Here is a 16,512-nt window from a genome sequence, read left to right on the forward strand (position 1 = left end):
TATCACAGTCCTTGCATCTCTTCTGACTGAATATTCAAATCTCCGAGTGTCTCCAACAAAGAATTATCAACCTCGTTTGTTGAGGCATCTTAAATTGTTACACCTCAATTAACTGTTTTAAAAGGGAATAAAATCTTGCTGACCTCCAGCCATCATAAAATTTTATCATTGGTGCTCTGAAATGCATATAAACATGATGGGCTCAAGCTCCTTATGCTACATTTCCATTACAAGCACACACCATGAAACCAAGATACAATCTACATACTGAATAGAAATAAAATTATGACACTAATAAAATCCAAATTGATAGCATTAATACTATATTGTGATATTAATATTACATTGCTCTGCTGAAATTACACCCTGTTTACAAGGTGAACCCACCCCAGTCTCCTGCGCGTTCAGCATCCTCATGTTGCCCTGTGCTGTGTGATGGATCAAATGTTGTAACTCAGAGCTACCAGTAGGAGGCCTCTGCTTGTACAGCGCCCTGACATGGCTAGGTGACCAAGATGTGGGAGGCAAAGACAGAGGACAGTCCGGGATGATTCAAAGTTTTGTCTTGGGGGTGACTGGGTGGGGGTGGTAGTGTGGTTAGTTTAAATGATGAGTCTGCGGTTCCTTATGGAGAGCTCCATGGAGCCATCTACTAGTGAACAAATGTATGGATATGAAGCTCACGTTAGTGAGTCTGGACTTGAAACAGAGGTTTGGAAGATGTCACCCTGAAGAACCTGCAAAGGAACCTCCAGAGAAGTGGAAGAACCTTTCAAGAAAGAGAACTGGAGGGAAGAGGACTTCAAAATGCAGCTTTAAGTGCCACAGAAACGAATGAAAGGACTGAAACAAGTTCTTTGGGTTGGCAAGTCATGGTAACCTCTGGAAAGGGGTGAAAAGAACCCTGGAAAGCCAGTGAGGTTGTTTCTGTTTTGTTTTTTGTCAGTACTGAGGTTTGAACTCAGAGCCACTGGGCTTGCCAGGCAGGTGGTCTTCCACTTGAGCCACAGGAAAGCCAGTTCTTTATGAAGTGTGAGTACCAAGTGACATACAGAGCAATGCCTGAAAGATGACAGACTGTTTCTAGTCTGGAGAGAAAAAGTTAGTAGAGGTGAAGAGCCTGATGACGTAAGTTAGGAGAGCAAAGTTTGTTTAGGTTCCTCTTCTGCCCCTAGCACCTATCATATGCCTGGAGCATAGAGGCATTGGAAAGGTATTTGTTGAATGTTGAATGAAAGAAGGAAAGGAGTGGGTCATCAGGAAAAGGGTCTTGAAAAGGAGGATAAGAAATGGGTGAAGGGGGAAAACTGTATGTTTTGATCATGTTAGACTCCAGGCTCAGTCCTTGAGATGATCCCGAAAGGAAGGCAATCTGTGTTCACTTTCTTGATGAGCCTGAGGGGTAGCACATCTGGACAGGGTGCTCTTTGGCTGGGTGGAGGGGATGCTCACAGCAGCTCCCCCTGCACTTACTGTCTCCAGGGAGAAGAGGCGTGGTCCTCCATGGCCAGAGGAAGGAGAAAAAGCAGAGGAAAAGGAGGGAGGGTGGGGCGGGGGGAGGACTTTCATTTGAGCAAAGATGGGAAACTGTAGTTCAAACCTGTTGGCATCTCTTTTCTCTATGAAGTATGAAGGTAAAATAACTTGCCGAAAATGAGGGCAAAGGAGCTGGAGGGAGTGAGCAAAATATCTACTAATGCCTAGTATGTCCTACAGGAATGGACTCAAGAGTGAAAGGACGATGAGCAGTTCTGAGTGAGCAGTTCTAAGGGCCAAGGACTGAACTGCAGAGCAGCCCCAGTCTGCATGCCTACGCTGGAGTAGAGAAGGCAGATTTTAAGCATGACCCAGGAAGGGCTTTGTTGGGTAAACTTGTCAAAGTCAAAGGGAGACTGGGGTGAGAGTCATGTGAGTGTCACGTGGGTCTAATGTGGAAGAGGGGTGGGGGAAGCCCAGAGTGTGCTGGTATCCCAGGAGAAAATGGAGGGGTCAAGGGTCACTTGCAGTTTACAGTGATAGCGAATGAGGCAGAGGCTCAAAGGATGAGTCTTCAATCACCATCACTTCCACTGCACTTCAGCCAGTCTCTCCACTAACCTGCTCTACGTCTGTAATTGGTTTCTACAAGATAAAAACAAGGAACATGTTTGCTCTGGGTTGCCCAATCCTCAGTCTTTGCCTGATAAGGAGCACACTGAAAATGAAGCTCTCATCAAAAGGTGTGATCTTCCTTCACCCACCAGCACAGCACAAGGTGATGCAGTGAACAGCAGCAGTAACAACAACCAGGGTTCTTAACACCAGCATGGCGCAAGGTCTTACCTCTTCTGCTCCAAGAAGACTCTAGTATGTATGTATGTAGTATGTTGTGCTGGTTTCTAATAGAAACGCTTATTTCGTGGGCTATGAGATCAATCGGCCAGATGTGAGATGTCAGACTTTATTACTATGTGGCTTTTCAGATGCTGAGGAATGCTCCCTCTCAATACTCTCTCCTGAGATGACTGTTCCTCACAGTAGCAAGGAACTGCCTCTTTGATTGGACACAAAGCCTTTCGAAATAAAATACAGAAATTATCAGAAACATGTTGGCCCAAAGACTTTACATCCACTTCAGCCAGCAGCTGCTTTACAGACCTCCACATCTTCTGAACACAACAAAGTCCCTCGTCCTCAGTCACAGATGGTCTGATCCCTTTAGTTTAGTCCTGAACCCCAAGGAAGCCAGGGAACATTATGCAATGCCCTGCACGTAACAAAGTAGGCAGCGCATGTGTGTGTGTATTACCTTTAAGAAGGCATATCTACGAAACCATCAGCACACTGAGGCAGACGTGCATGCATCTGCAGTTCAAAGATCAGAAGGACGAGGAGAGGAGAAATGCGTGAAGTATGTATTTAGCCAAGAGAAATACTGCATGCTTAAAGGAACTGATATGGTACAGCTTTCAGTTCTTATATTCTTTATCTGACCTTCACGTAAGACTGTGGCTATAGCAGAATAAAAAGCTCGGGACTGTTAACAGTCACCTCTGTGTTAAAAACCCAACCAGGTTCTACACAACTCATACAACTCGCAGATTAATTTCCCTTTGGCCTCACAGACAAAACCGGCCCTTTTCAAACTGTAGGTAGTAAACATTGATTTAATGGGTTGCAACCTGATTTTACATAAAATGAATATTAAAAATATCAGACTGCATCACATGTAGTAAGTATTGCTGTGGCAAGGTGAACATTTTTCTACTGGGGCATGTGTATGCATGGGAAGTCCTTTCTTTCTTCCCTTCCTCCCTCTCTCCTTTCCTTCCTTCCTTTAGCAGTATAGAAATGAATCCTGGGCCTCGTGCATGTTAGGCGAGCACTCAACCACTGAGCTACATCCTCAGCCCCAATATTTATTTCTTACTGTGGGCTGTAATAAAAAAAAGTCTGGAAGCCCCTAGACCTCGCTAGAATCAATCACAATCACTCATTTTTAAGGTCCAAATACTTTAATAATTATTGACTTATTCTTCATGTAGCAGTTCAGTGGAGAAGAAAATTTTTACCTGTTTTGAAAATAGCTGACTTCATCTGAAAGTCAAACAGAGGTCTAGAAGAAATCCATTTTCCATCTATTCAACATATGTGAACTCAGAAAATGAACCAAGACTTTATAACACTGCACCCTCTAAACATGCATTCCCTCTCAAATTAAAGATGTCATTAGTACAAAGGTTCTACTTCAGCAGCAAAAAAAGGAAAGAGAGCTAAAGCTGAGTTATTTTCTGATATTGCTGCCTACATAGAAACTCTGGAATTTTCTGTGAAACTTATTTTTATATGTGCTAACCCTTACTGAACCAACTTGCAACTCTCACCTCATCTATTTTGCACTAGAAACTGAGAAGTTACAACTGTGTTATCACGAATCTTCCAGTCTCCCAGGGGGCAACTTTGCTGCTACCACGGACTACTCCACACTTTGAAAACTGGACGCTTCTGGGTGGCCTTAGAGAGGAAGAGTGGTGTATCACAGACCCATCCGTGTGCCCACATGGTCCAGTTTATCTTGCCCCCAAATCCTGAAGCCCTCGCACTCGGGAGTCTCACATTCAGAAGTCTCCACAGTTCCCAGAGCACAGAGCCAAGCTCATTACAAAAGCACAGGGAAGATGCTGAAAACATGCCTGCCACGTCACACTGTGCCACCCAAACATCTACGGAGATTTGACTGGGTCCCTAGCACTGTATAAATTTGGAAGCTAGTGGTCTTAGAAGGTAGTGTTAGGTACTTACTTAGCCAACACTTGTGTCATGAACTGTTGGTCCCCATGAAAAAAGCTGGGAAAGACAAGAATGATCACCCAGACTACGCCCCAACAGTGGCAGGCGAGGTCCTTGTCCTCAAAGCCCTGGCCTAGTCCTCCTTGCATCATCTCAGGGTTCCCCGACAATCTGGAGGGTGTCGTTCTAAGGACTGGAACTTACCAGCCACTTCATCTCTTCTTCTGCTTGTTTCCTTCTCTGTGGCTCTGTTATCAATGTGATCATTAGACTGCCTGCCTGCAGCGCTGGTGTCAAGACACACATGTGATATATGATGAGAGATTCCCATGTGACAGTCAACTTTACTTAAAATTAAAGAAATTAGTTAAGTATTTGTGTTTATTAAATTGACAAAGTTGGGGTTTTTTTGGTGCTGAGGATTGAACCCAGGGACTTGTACATGCAAGTTAACTTTTTAAAAATTTGAATCATTTACCTTTTTTTTTTTTTTGAGGTACTGGGGCTTGAACTCAGGGCCTCCACCTTGAGCCACTCCACCAGTCCTTTTTTTTGTGTTAAGAATTTTTGAGATAGGGTCTCAAACTATTTGCCCAGGCAGGCTTTGAACCTCGATCCTCCTGATCTCTGCTTCCTGAGTAGCTAGGATTGCAGGTGTGAGCCACCGGTGCCCAGCTTAAATCATTTACTTTTAATGGATATGTTAGAAAACAGGGATTTTCTTTTTCTACTAGTGGGTGTGTGAAGATAGCCAGAACTTTTCTGGAGGACAATTTAGCAATATAAATTCAAACCTCTGGTGGAACAAAGGCCTTAACGTAAGGCTGAAACTCTGAAACCACCGCAGGAAAGAGCAGGGAATATGCTGGAACACACAGGCATAGGCGACGATGACTCCCTCAACAGAACTCCAGTGGCTCAGCAACTGAGAGAAAGGATTGACAAATGGGACCACATGAAACTAAAAAGCTTCTGCACAGCAAAGGAACCAGTCACCAGACTGAAGAGGCATTCCGCAGAATGGAAGAAAATCTTTGCCAGTTATACATCTGACAAGGGATTAATATCCAGAATTTGCAGGGAGCTCAGAAAACTAAACTCCCAGAGAATCAACAACCCAATGAAGAAATGGGCAAATGAACTGAACAGAGCTTTTCCAAAGGAAGTAGTCCAAGTGGCCAAAAAAACACATGAAAGGTTCAACATCCCCGGCCATAAAGGAAATGGAAATCAAAACCATTTGATCGCACCTCACTCCTGGCAGAATGGCTATAATCTAGAACACAACATCAAATGTTGGTGAAGGTCCCGGGAAAAAGGAACCCTCCTATGCTGCTAGTAGAAATGTAAGCTAGTACAACCACTATGGAAAACAGTACAGACGTTCCTCAAAAAACAAAAAAATAGATCTGCCATACGAACCAGCAATTCCACTCCTAGACATTATCAGAAGGAATGGAAGTCAGGAGACAAGACAGCCACCTGCACACCCATGTTTACTGCAACACTGGTCACGACAGTTGCACTATGGAAACAGTCCAGATACTCACTGCTGATGAGTGGATTCCGAAAGTGTGTGTATGAAATGTGTATATATGTGTGTATACACACACACACACACACACACAAAATGGAACTTTATTCAACCATAAGGAAGAATGAAATTTTGTTGTTTGCAGGTAAATGTACAGAACTGGAAAATAAGTTAAATGAAGTCAGCCGGGTTCAGAAAAACAAAGGCTGCCTGATTTCTCTCATGTGGAGATACATTCAAATACAAAAACAAGCATTATATATACATATGTGTATATGCATATGTGTGTGTATATATACGTACACATGCAGAATATGTTTTTGAAAGTGGGAATGTTACAGGAGAATAGAGGAGGTAAAGAAGAAAAAAACAGAGTGAATAATACTGAAAGACATCACATCTGTGCAGAAATGAGACAAAATCCACTGAAAACTGTTCAATAACACAGGGTAGGGGAAGAGGGTAAGAAGAGTAGTGGTGGGGGCTAGACTGATTAAATGACAATACATTTACAGGTAAAATACCGAGGCAAAGCCCCACTGAACAGTGAACAGATAAAACAATGAAGGACAGGAACGTAAAACAGGTTACGTTAAGGGGAAGGAAACTGTGGGATGGGAAGAGTAAATGACGAGGGTAAAGGAGGGTGAGCATGGCTGAGTACTTTCTGTGCACCGTATGAATATGAAACATTGAAACCTGTCCCAGTCATGTTAAGGGGGAGTGGGGAGAGGGAGAACGATGGAAGGGATAAGCCAAACTCGGATACATGGAAATGTCACAATGAAACCCCTGTATAACCATCATTCACTAATAAAAACATTTAAAAATAAGTAAATTTGAAGCTTTAAAGGGTGCATGTGCCCCTTGACTCCGAAACAGAATTTCTAGAAATTTGTCCTAAGGAAGCAACTTATGATTTAGAGAAAGAATGCTTTTGAGTCTTGTTTATGGTTAAAAACTGGAGATGATGTAAATTTCTATCATAAGAAGTGATGATAAGCCGTGATGGGCCCATACCATAAATGACCAGGTAAGACGGCCACTGCTGTGACACGAGTCTCTACTGCCAATCAAAGTCAGGGAAGATTCAGCATGAGTGAGAACAAGGCGGGGGGAGGGGGGTGCATGATAAAAGAGCACACCGCAGTGCTTACAGCCAGGTGAGGAGATACTCAGAAGTACTCCTGCATCTGGCTTCTTTCGCTGACCTAGTTTTCTGTGGGCTCCTTTTAACAGGCAAGTCCTATTCTGCTCTATGAACACACTACAGATCTGCTTATGCACGCTCCTGCTGATGGACATCTGGCTGCTTCCGGTCTTCTGTCATGAGTAGCCTGGCTATGTGTGGGACTCTCACAAAGTCTTTTGGTGGACATAAGCATAAACACTCACTTTCTCTTGGCTACGTGCCTAGAGCTGATTGCTAGGCATAGGTAGCCATGCTTAACTTAGAGTGACTGTGTAAGTTTCCTAACAGCATGTTTTGGACTTCTCAAATAAAGTTTACTTTTTCTAATTAATTTTTTTTTTAAGAGACAGGCTCACTATGCTGCCATGCTGGTCATGTACCTCTGGGCTCAAAGGATCTTCCTGCTTTAGCCTCCCAAGCAGCTGGGACTACAGGCATGTAGTACCTCGGCTGGCAACAACTTTGTCACACACACACACACACACACACACACACACACACACACGGGGATTGAACCCAGGGCCCAGGCATGGTAAGAACATGCTCTGGCACTGAGCTACACTTCCAGTCCTTCACATAAAGCTTTAAATTTTAAAAAGCCCTTCAGCTGAAGTACAAGAGCTTTGGTGCTTTTTGTTTTTCATCTTTTAGAGCAGGATTAACATAAGCAGAGTACTTAGATTCCAGAAAATATGCAAGATTTTTGGGGATGTGGGAGGAAAATAGTAGCATTTCTACTTTAGCTCCTTATTGTTTTAACTAAAAAGTAAAGTTCAGTAAACTTGATATACAAAGTGACACTAGCGCCTTGCTCAGATGGCTTATTCCCTTTGAGCTCGCTGTGACTTAACTGCTATCTGTGTGCTTGACTGAATGGGATCACGGAGTATCTAACTCAACTGGCAGTCACCAAATGGACAATGGTAAGAGTCCCGTGGCAGTTGAACCACTATGCAAGAGGCAGAGAGCAATGAAAGCAGCCTAACTACACCAGTGTTTAGAAAAGCTCCTCAGAAGATCAAAATACGACCATCTATCTAACCAGAGCTCACAAGAAGCAAGAAAGTAAGACTAAAAAATATGGACAATATAGTAAATGTAAAACACCAAATATTACTTATACCGTGTCATTCCTTTGAATTTCTTTTGGTGCTTATTTTACAATGTCTGTGACAGTAGTACAAAGTATAGTATTATTTCAAAGTAAATTGTATTAGGGATGCATGCTCAAATTGCTTTACCAACAGGTACACATCCAAAGAGTTCAGAGACTCATCTTAGTATTAAGCTGGCTACTCTTAGGTACAGAAGAACTTGTCATTTGTAAAGCCACACACAGTAACGCATGCTCCGAAGAGACAGCCAGGCAGGTGCTATCACATCAGAACAGTGGGGGACAAGAACCTACCAGGAAAAAGCACCTGGCACTCAGCTGCACCTCAGCAGGCACTGGTGTTGTGCCAGCACGCACATTAGTGAACTTCCCTGAATGCACATTTAAGATACGCACGCCTCATTCTTTGTAAATCATATCTCACAAGAAAAAGACAAGGATGTGTACAAAATATTGACCTCGAGTTAACGACCAGCATCTTGAAGTGTGCAGGAGTGAATTACAGTGATGTCTGTAAATTACTGTGAAACGTGTAAACAAGGTGGACTGTTACACGGACAGAGCAATGGGCACGCGAATAGATAGGTGGACAGCAAGTGGAGTAAACTTACAGACTCTAGGGATAGGTACACCGTGCTCACCGCAGCAGTCTTTCACCTTTCCTATGTGTTTGGAAATTTTCATGATAAGATGTTGAGAAAAATAACAAATTTCTGAGTTGAGCACTGGGAAACATTACTAATTAAAAATAGTATAATGATACAAGCATCAATTAGAAATTCAAAAAGGTAGGGACAGTCAAGCACCATGCCTACTGCTTTGGGACCCGGGAGTTCCGCAGACCCCTATGGACGCCCGAAACTGGATGGCACCAAACCCTATGGATTTGTAAGTCTATACGTACGCAGGTACGCAAGTATGTATGCGCATATAGACGCATGTACGTACAGACGTATGACACAGTCCGATTTAGCAGTCAGGCACCGTGAGAGATTGGCAGCAATGGCTAGTTACTTCTCTGTGGTCGCTCCCTCTCAAAATACCTTCTGGTTCTGTCCTGTTTCAGTGGACTGTGAAACCAGGGATACGGGGCCTGCGGAGCTCTCATCTGCGTAGGGAGAGTTATCTGTGTCTCAGGCTGGTAAACTGAAACTCGGACAGACGACAGAGCATACCCAGGGCCACCAAATGTGAACCCCAGCAAGGGCTGAATCCAACAGTCCAGCCCGCCCAGCTGCAGATCCCCCTGGCCTCCCTCCAGCAGGGAAGCCACCTTCCCTCCATCCCAGTGTTCAGGCTGAGCTGAGCTGAGCTGTCTCCTGGTGGGGGGGGCTTCCCTCCTAGGTGTGGCTCTCTGGGGCATAAAGAATGTCCTCCCACATGCCTGGCCTTCACATCAAGTCACAGTCTTTGAAATCTGAATAACTGGGATTTCTTTTCCAGTTAATATCTTGTAACATCATGTACGTTGTAAGCGGGTGTAAAAATGGGGATAATGCCTTATGAGGTGGGATGTAAACGGAACGAACAGGAAACACAGGCAGTCAGGAATAAGGACTCGAACACCTTTCCTATAGAAGAGGTCTTAGGGAGGTCCTTGAGAAGATCAGGCTTGTAGCTTCTGTATTTTACCTATTTTCTTTCTCATTTTCTTTGCCACTGGAATCGTAACTTCCAAGAATTTTATGCACAATTGGGTCTATAACTAGGTACACCTCTGAAGCACTTTTCTTTCCACAAATTACTACAGGTGGGCAACCTGTGCAAGCAACATGTTAATGAAAGTTCAAGTCTGTTGTCTTTTTGACCCTCAAAGGACATTTTTCAAAGGTAAGATTCAAGAAAGCCCTTGCATTAGGAGTGACCAACTGGTACTGATGCCTTTAATTCTGGCGAGCACACATACACATCCAGCCTGAAGCTGTACCTTTCTTCCTCGACAAACACATTTGGGGACTCCCTAAAGGACTCCTGGAGTCACAGATCTTACCCTTTAAGCAAGAGACATTATTGATTTCTTTTTTTTTTTTTCCTTTGGCAGCACTGAGGTTTGAACTCAGGGCCTAACACTTGCTAGGCAGATGCTCTCACCCCTTGAGCCACCCCACTATACGTTATTTTAAGGCATATAAAAATTAATTCTCCTTTGAAAACTTTGCCTCATTTAAGGACCTACAGTTCAGACAGCTGGATGAAACCTACATAAGACTGTTTTTCCTCTTATGTCTGAGGTTGCTAGTGTTGGAAGGAATCCTCCAGATGACTGCTCACAGTCACAGAACAGGACACGCTGAGGGCCAAGCCATCAGTCCACCACTGAGCCTGAACCAGCGGCCTTTCCATTTCACAACTGGGCCAAACCATTTCCTTTTTTTTTTCTTTTGGAGTGATTCTGTGCATCCACTGCTTGAACTTTACATTTCAGTGTGGTCCCCATGATGTCACTTCCTTTTGTGAGTGAAGAGCATCTTCCCCGGGTCTCGCTATCTTACAACACGGGGCTCACACTCCATCCAGGTGCACTGAACCCCTTTCTCTCCGAGCCTGCTTCTGTTGGGCAAAGGACGCCAACACGGGCTCCAAAAATGCCTCCCTTCCAGTGTCCACCGCCCAGTGTCACGAGATGGAGACAAAGGGGACCTGTCCTGGAACGGCGGGGCCTGGCGCCGCCCGCTCGCAGGCGCCTTGGAGGGGAGGACGCGGGAGCCATAGAGGGTGGCGGAGGGAGGCCAGGCCCAGCGCGGGCCAGATCGGGACCCAGGAGGGGTGGGGGGACGGGGATGGGGGCGCCAAGCCACGACGGCCGACGAGGGACAATGACAATGACAGCGCGGCCGGGGAGCCGCCGGGCGCAGCTCAACAAGTCCGGCGGGCGGAGGCCGCTGCCCTCGGCGGGGCAGCCACGGCCCCCGCGCCCCGACGCCGTCCGCTTCCCGCCGCCCGAGGCCCGGGGAGGGAGGGGGAGGGGCGGGGGACTCGGGCGCCATCGCGAGGGAAGATGGAGGGCGCGCGGCCCGACTCACCCGGGCGGGCCAGTGCGGGTAGCCCTTCATCTTGGCGAACACCAGGTCGCCCGCTTTGTACTCGCGGGGCCGCGGACGCGCCATCGCGGCCGCTCCCCTTCGCGCTCGTCCTTGTCGCCGCCGCCGCCGCCGCCGCGACGCCGGGAGGCCGCGCCCCCGCGGGCAGACGACCGCGCCGCGCCCCCGCGGCCTGGAGGAGCCTGGAGCCGGCCGGGCGGCCCGACGAGGCGGCGGCTGAGGGGTGCGGCGGGCGTCCCGCCTCCCCCGCCTGGCAAACCACGGCCCCGGCCGCGCCGAGGTCCCCGCCGCCGCCGCCCCTCTTCACAGGCGCCGCGCCGCCAGCCTCATGCCGGCCTCCGTCCCCGGCTCCCGGCGCCGCGCGAGCGCCGGGCCTCGCGCCGCCTCCGAATTCCTCGTCGGGCAGCGACCGCAACCACGATCTTCTTCTTCTTCTTCTCGCGCGCTCCGCACCCCCGCCCCGCCGGCCGCGCCCCTCCCTCGCGCGCCGGCCGGTTAATTCCTAGGTGCACGGCCGCCTCTCGCGGAGAAACCGAGCGCGCCGCGCCCAGGCTCCGCGGGCGGGCGGGCGCGTCCTCTCCCAGCGCCGAAGCCCGTGCGGGCGGGCGGCGATGCCGGCTCCGAGGGCGCCCGCCGCCCGCTCTCTTTTGTTCCTAGGCCTGCCTGCTGCAGTCCAGCCAATCACCGCCGGGCGGGCCGGCCTGGGGCGCGCCCCCCTCCCCCAAATCCACGCCCATCCCGCCCCACCCCCGCCCGGCTGGCCCTCACCCACCCCCCCCACCACGCCAAACACGCGCGCACACGCACACGCACACGCACACGCAGCCCCCCCCCCCGCCGCGGTTGCTCTCTGGTGAGTGGGGGACAAAGGCGGGCCCGGGAGCGGGGCGGGGACCTGCTGTCCTGGACTCACGCTGCTTGCATGCACAGAGCACCCCTGGGAGCATGGCGACCTTGTGGGGTTCTGGGCCTGGGTCTGCCCTGGAAGTTAATGCAGGGTGACCACCCAGGGTGGGCTGCTGCTGCTCCCTCTTTTGCACAGTCGGGTTTCGAACCTGGATCTGCAGGAGCCCAGTGTCCACAGCGGTTGTGCTTCCCTCTGGTGGGTTTCCCAGGCGCTGGCACGTCACTTGATTTCGAGCCTGGTCACCTTTTGGACAGTGTTTCTGCGGTTGGCCTCTGGTTCAGTAGGTCCAGAACAACCCGGGTGCACGTCTGCCGCGCTTTTGCTCCAAACACCCTAGCTGACGGTTCTCAAAGACCTTTAGGGACTGAGAACGTTCCGGCCATCCTCTTTTGTGAGGCGTGAACACCATCCTTCGGTCCCTTTGGGATCTGCCCCGTGGGTGATGCTGTGGCTTTCATCATCCGAAGGTCCCCTGGTGCCTGTGGCCTTCACCCTGTCTCAAGTGCACTCTGGTTTGTAGACCACCCTCTCTGCTAGGCTTCCCTGCCCTGTCCCTTTTAGAGAAGATAGTTTTCCCAAGCCTGCGCCCCTCACTTGCCCTGTGGAGTGTTCCTAATCCCTGCTGGTTCCTGGGTTCTGGGCTTCCAGTAATGGAGCCGCCAAGTCTCTAGCGTTCCTGCAAATTGTTTGCTTTGTTCACAGTGCCTGGGCATTGATGTACTAAAGCATTTCCTTACGACTTGCACCCCGAGATCCCCATCCTTTCTGTAAGGTACTTACCCCTCCTGGCCTCCTTCAGCCTCACCTTTTCCCTGAAAGACACCCGTCAGCTAATGTGTCTCTCACTTCTAGAAGCTGCTGTGGCAAATGTCGTTCTGTGCCCTGCATGTGAACCTGTGAGGTAGTGCCTATGTCCTCTTGTGTCACAGCCAAGTCCCTCTGACTAGCTGCCAGAGCCCAAGCTGTCCAAAGCCCAGTGGTCCCATCAGTTAGAGAGGAGAACCGAGAGGGGAAAGGCTGACGCCCTGGAAGGTGGGGCAACACATTATTCCGGGGAGGACGTGATCATAGCCAGGCTTTGGCTGGATTACTTGAGTGGCTGGTGTGGAGGTGACTGGAGAGAGAGGTTGAGGCAGGACCGCTGGTGAGGGGCTCTTGCTGGACAGGAGAAGATAAGGGCTGGTGGCAGGTGGGTGAGAAGGGGACTCAGAATGATTCCTTAGTTTCTGGCCTAAGCAACAGGCTTAGTTTTAACCCTCGTTGACACGAGGGAATCCGTGAGAAGTGATGTGTAGAGGTGAGGTAATAGGTGGGTTCCGGATGTCCTCATCTTCCTTTGGGCTGTCAAGGATTGCTGAAGAGACAACTTCAGGACAGTGGTCAAGTCAGCACGTAGAGATGTGAGGGCCATGGAAGGACAAGTGGTGGCTGACACCATGACAGGATGCCCAGGAGACTGTAGCATGAGAGGGGCAGTGCTCCTTCAATCTGGAGGAGGCAGTTCCAACATACAGGGGTCATGCAGAAGAAAAAGTGTTTTGTGTCATAGGAGCCAAGGAGCAAGTATCTAGGTGGTGTAGTAAGATCCTAAAGGAGATGAGGCCACTGAATATGGTGATTGGGAAGCCACTGGGGACCTTGCTGGGACCTGTGCCACTGGGTGGAAGATTCGGAGAGTGGTGGCTTAAGGTGTGAGAGGCAGGAGGTGTAGACAGTGCAGAAGAGCGGCAAGAGAGCAGAGAGAGGTTCTGTTGTGCTAATTTGGCTGGTCTTTAAAAGTAGGAGAAACTACTATTAATATAATATAATAATATAATATACTACTATATATAATATATAACTATAATATACTACTAATGAGAGGCAGCAGCCGCCAGGGTGGTTAGAGGCAGAGACAGAAAGGGAGCTGATGGGAGGAATTTGGTTGTTTTGAGGAGGAGGGACATTTCTCCCTGTCTAGGCTTTGATTTCAGGTTTCCATTTGAGCCTGGCCTGACTGACGATTGAGCACCTATGGTTTGCCTAACTCTCATCCCCTAACACAGTCCACCCCCTCCCGCCGAGGGCTCCCTCATCACCCTGATTCTGGTAGTGTGCCTGGCCAGGAGCCCACCCATCCCTGCAGCCGGGTTGGATGCAGACCCCCTTGTCAACTCTTCCCTGCTGGGGAGGAAGCCTTGCCCTGTGGCTTTCACACCGGGCTCTCAGCTTCCAGGACAATTCTCTGTTCAAATACTTAATGGACAATATTCAAACCTTCAGAGGCATCGTTAGCAGTATTAAAGAGGCGGATGTGTTTTATTTTAGTCAGTGTGGTCCCGCGAGCTGGTCTGTTTGCTGTATTAAAAGTAGAATACATTAATTTTACTTCTGAAACTTGGAGGGAAATCCTCTCAAAAATGATGATAATGTCAGCTCCCTGTGGCCCCTTTTGATGTTGGTGTTCTCGAGTTGCTGTGGGCTGGTACCTCCCGGTCCCACACCGCGGGCTCCTTGATCTGTTTGTGCCAGCCCCCATCACTCTTGCCCATTCTTGACCTGGTTTCACCTTCTCCTCTCATATCTTGGTCAGCATCCAAAATAAAACTCTACTAAGAGCTCCTTCAAATCCTGCCCCCCACCCCGCCTCAATCCACCCATCAATAGCCTAAAATCCATCCCTTTGCCTACGGTCACGTCTGAGGTTGAGCACAGAAAGCATTCGGAACCGTGCCGGCACACAGCACGTGGGTGTAAACATCGGCTGATGTCGTTATCTTTGTTGCGCTGGTAGCATGGTCAGGTGAAAAGCATTGTGGGAGGGAATAAGGAAGCATTGGAGTCAAACACACACTGCCAGCTCTCTGGACCTGGCCTCAGGGTCTATTTCTGCTACTTTTGCCCACTTGGGGTATCACTTCAATGTCCCCAGCCCAGTCCCAGGGGAGCTGGTCTCACACTCCTTGAAAGGGAAAGGCTGTTTGGGGTGAGAGAGAGAACTCCCACATCAAGTGAGTGGTGGTGGTTCTAGGTTGGCAGAAGGCACGGTAAAGTCAATATGGGCCACAGTGGGAGAGGGTAGAGGTCATTGTCAGATGGGGATGGATAGCAGCAGCAGTGGTTCTCAGGCTGCCCAAGCAGAGAGCAGGGAACACTCCAGCAGTGATCTCAGAGGCTTGTTAATAGTCCTGGAAGACACCGTGTGAGCTGCCTGATGTCTTATTTGGGGAACGAGCCTGGAATGATTTCAGGTCTGGGAATTCCCCTGGAGTGCTGAGCTCAAAAGGCTGTTTCCACTGAGACCATTCTCATGCCCCTCTTCACAGTCCTATCCCACACTGGGAAGAAACTGGATCACTTTAATTTAGAGTTCAAGATGCAGAAGATATTAAAGACTTGAAGAGGGCTGAGTGTGGTGGGATGCAACTGTAATCTCAGCTACTCGGGCAGCGGAGATTGGAGGGTCATAGTTCAAAACCAGCCTGGGCAAAAAGTTAAGAGTCCCATCTCAATGAAATAAGCCAGACATGGTGGCATGTGCCTGTATTCCCTTGGTTCACAGTCCATGACCAGTTCAGGCAAAAACATGAGACCCTATCTCAAAAATAGCTGAAAGCAAAAAGGGCTGGGGGTATGGCTCAAGTAGCAGAGGGCATGAAGCCCTAAATTCAAACCCCAGTACCACCAAAATCAATCAAGGCTTGAAGAATTTGCTGCCGAAGGGAGCGTTAGATCGGCAGCACTCAATCCTTCATTCCTTTATTGAACAAGTGTTTGTTGACTACTGCTAGACACTAGTCTTTGTTCATACTAGTCATCATCCTAGAGGCCTAGGACTCACAGACAGCAGGGAGAAGGGTGAAGGAATCAAAACCATGCCTGGTGAAGCAGTGTTGCCCACTCTGGGGAGGCGAGGATGTCCATCTTGGTGGGGGGGACGTGGAGTGAAGTATGAGAGGATGAGCTAGGCGAGCCTCTCGGAGTCCTGACCCACCAGGAAAGAATTATAAATACCCTGCTGGTGTGGAGAGGGAGTAGGGCACATGGAGAAAGGCAGGTCCCAATGAGTGAGAGAGAGGAGAGAGACAGAGAGAGAGAGAGGGAGAGAGACAGAGACAGAGAGAGAAGGAGAGCAGCTTTGCCAGCCTCTAGCACTTTCAGTCCCCCAGGTGGGGTGCAGGCGTGAGTGAAGCCATGTTGGATCCTCTACCCTCAGTCCAGCTATGGACAATGCATGTGGCACAGAGGCAGTCTATCCCATTGTGCCTTACCCAAATTACAGTGTCATGAACAAGGCTGTAGTTGTTTTAGGCCACAAAATTTTGGGGTGGGTTGTAATATGGCAAAAGAGAACGAGAGCAGGACTAAGTAGCAGCAGGTTAGATGCAGCAGAAGAGAGCTAGGGACTAAAGGTTAGGTCAGAAAGACAGCAATTCTGACTGAAGCCCAGAGGGAGCAAAGAAGGAAAAATAAAGC

General features: G+C 48.7%; 1 protein-coding gene across 1 annotated transcript in view; it reads right to left on the reverse strand.

Annotated features, from left to right (window-relative positions):
- The window catches only part of Hdgfl3 (HDGF like 3), a 50,532-nt gene extending 39,248 nt beyond the window's left edge, over window positions 1-11,284 (reverse strand). The window contains exon 1 of the mRNA XM_020175585.2: window positions 11,133-11,284. Within this exon, the coding sequence (XP_020031174.1) occupies window positions 11,133-11,216 (84 nt within the window). The 5' untranslated portion in view covers window positions 11,217-11,284. The remainder of the gene's footprint in view (window positions 1-11,132) is intronic.
- Window positions 11,285-16,512: the final 5,228 nt, after the last annotated feature.

The sequence above is a fragment of the Castor canadensis genome, chromosome 19 (assembly GCF_047511655.1).
Source record: "Castor canadensis chromosome 19, mCasCan1.hap1v2, whole genome shotgun sequence".
Classification (NCBI taxonomy): Eukaryota; Metazoa; Chordata; class Mammalia; order Rodentia; family Castoridae; genus Castor; species Castor canadensis.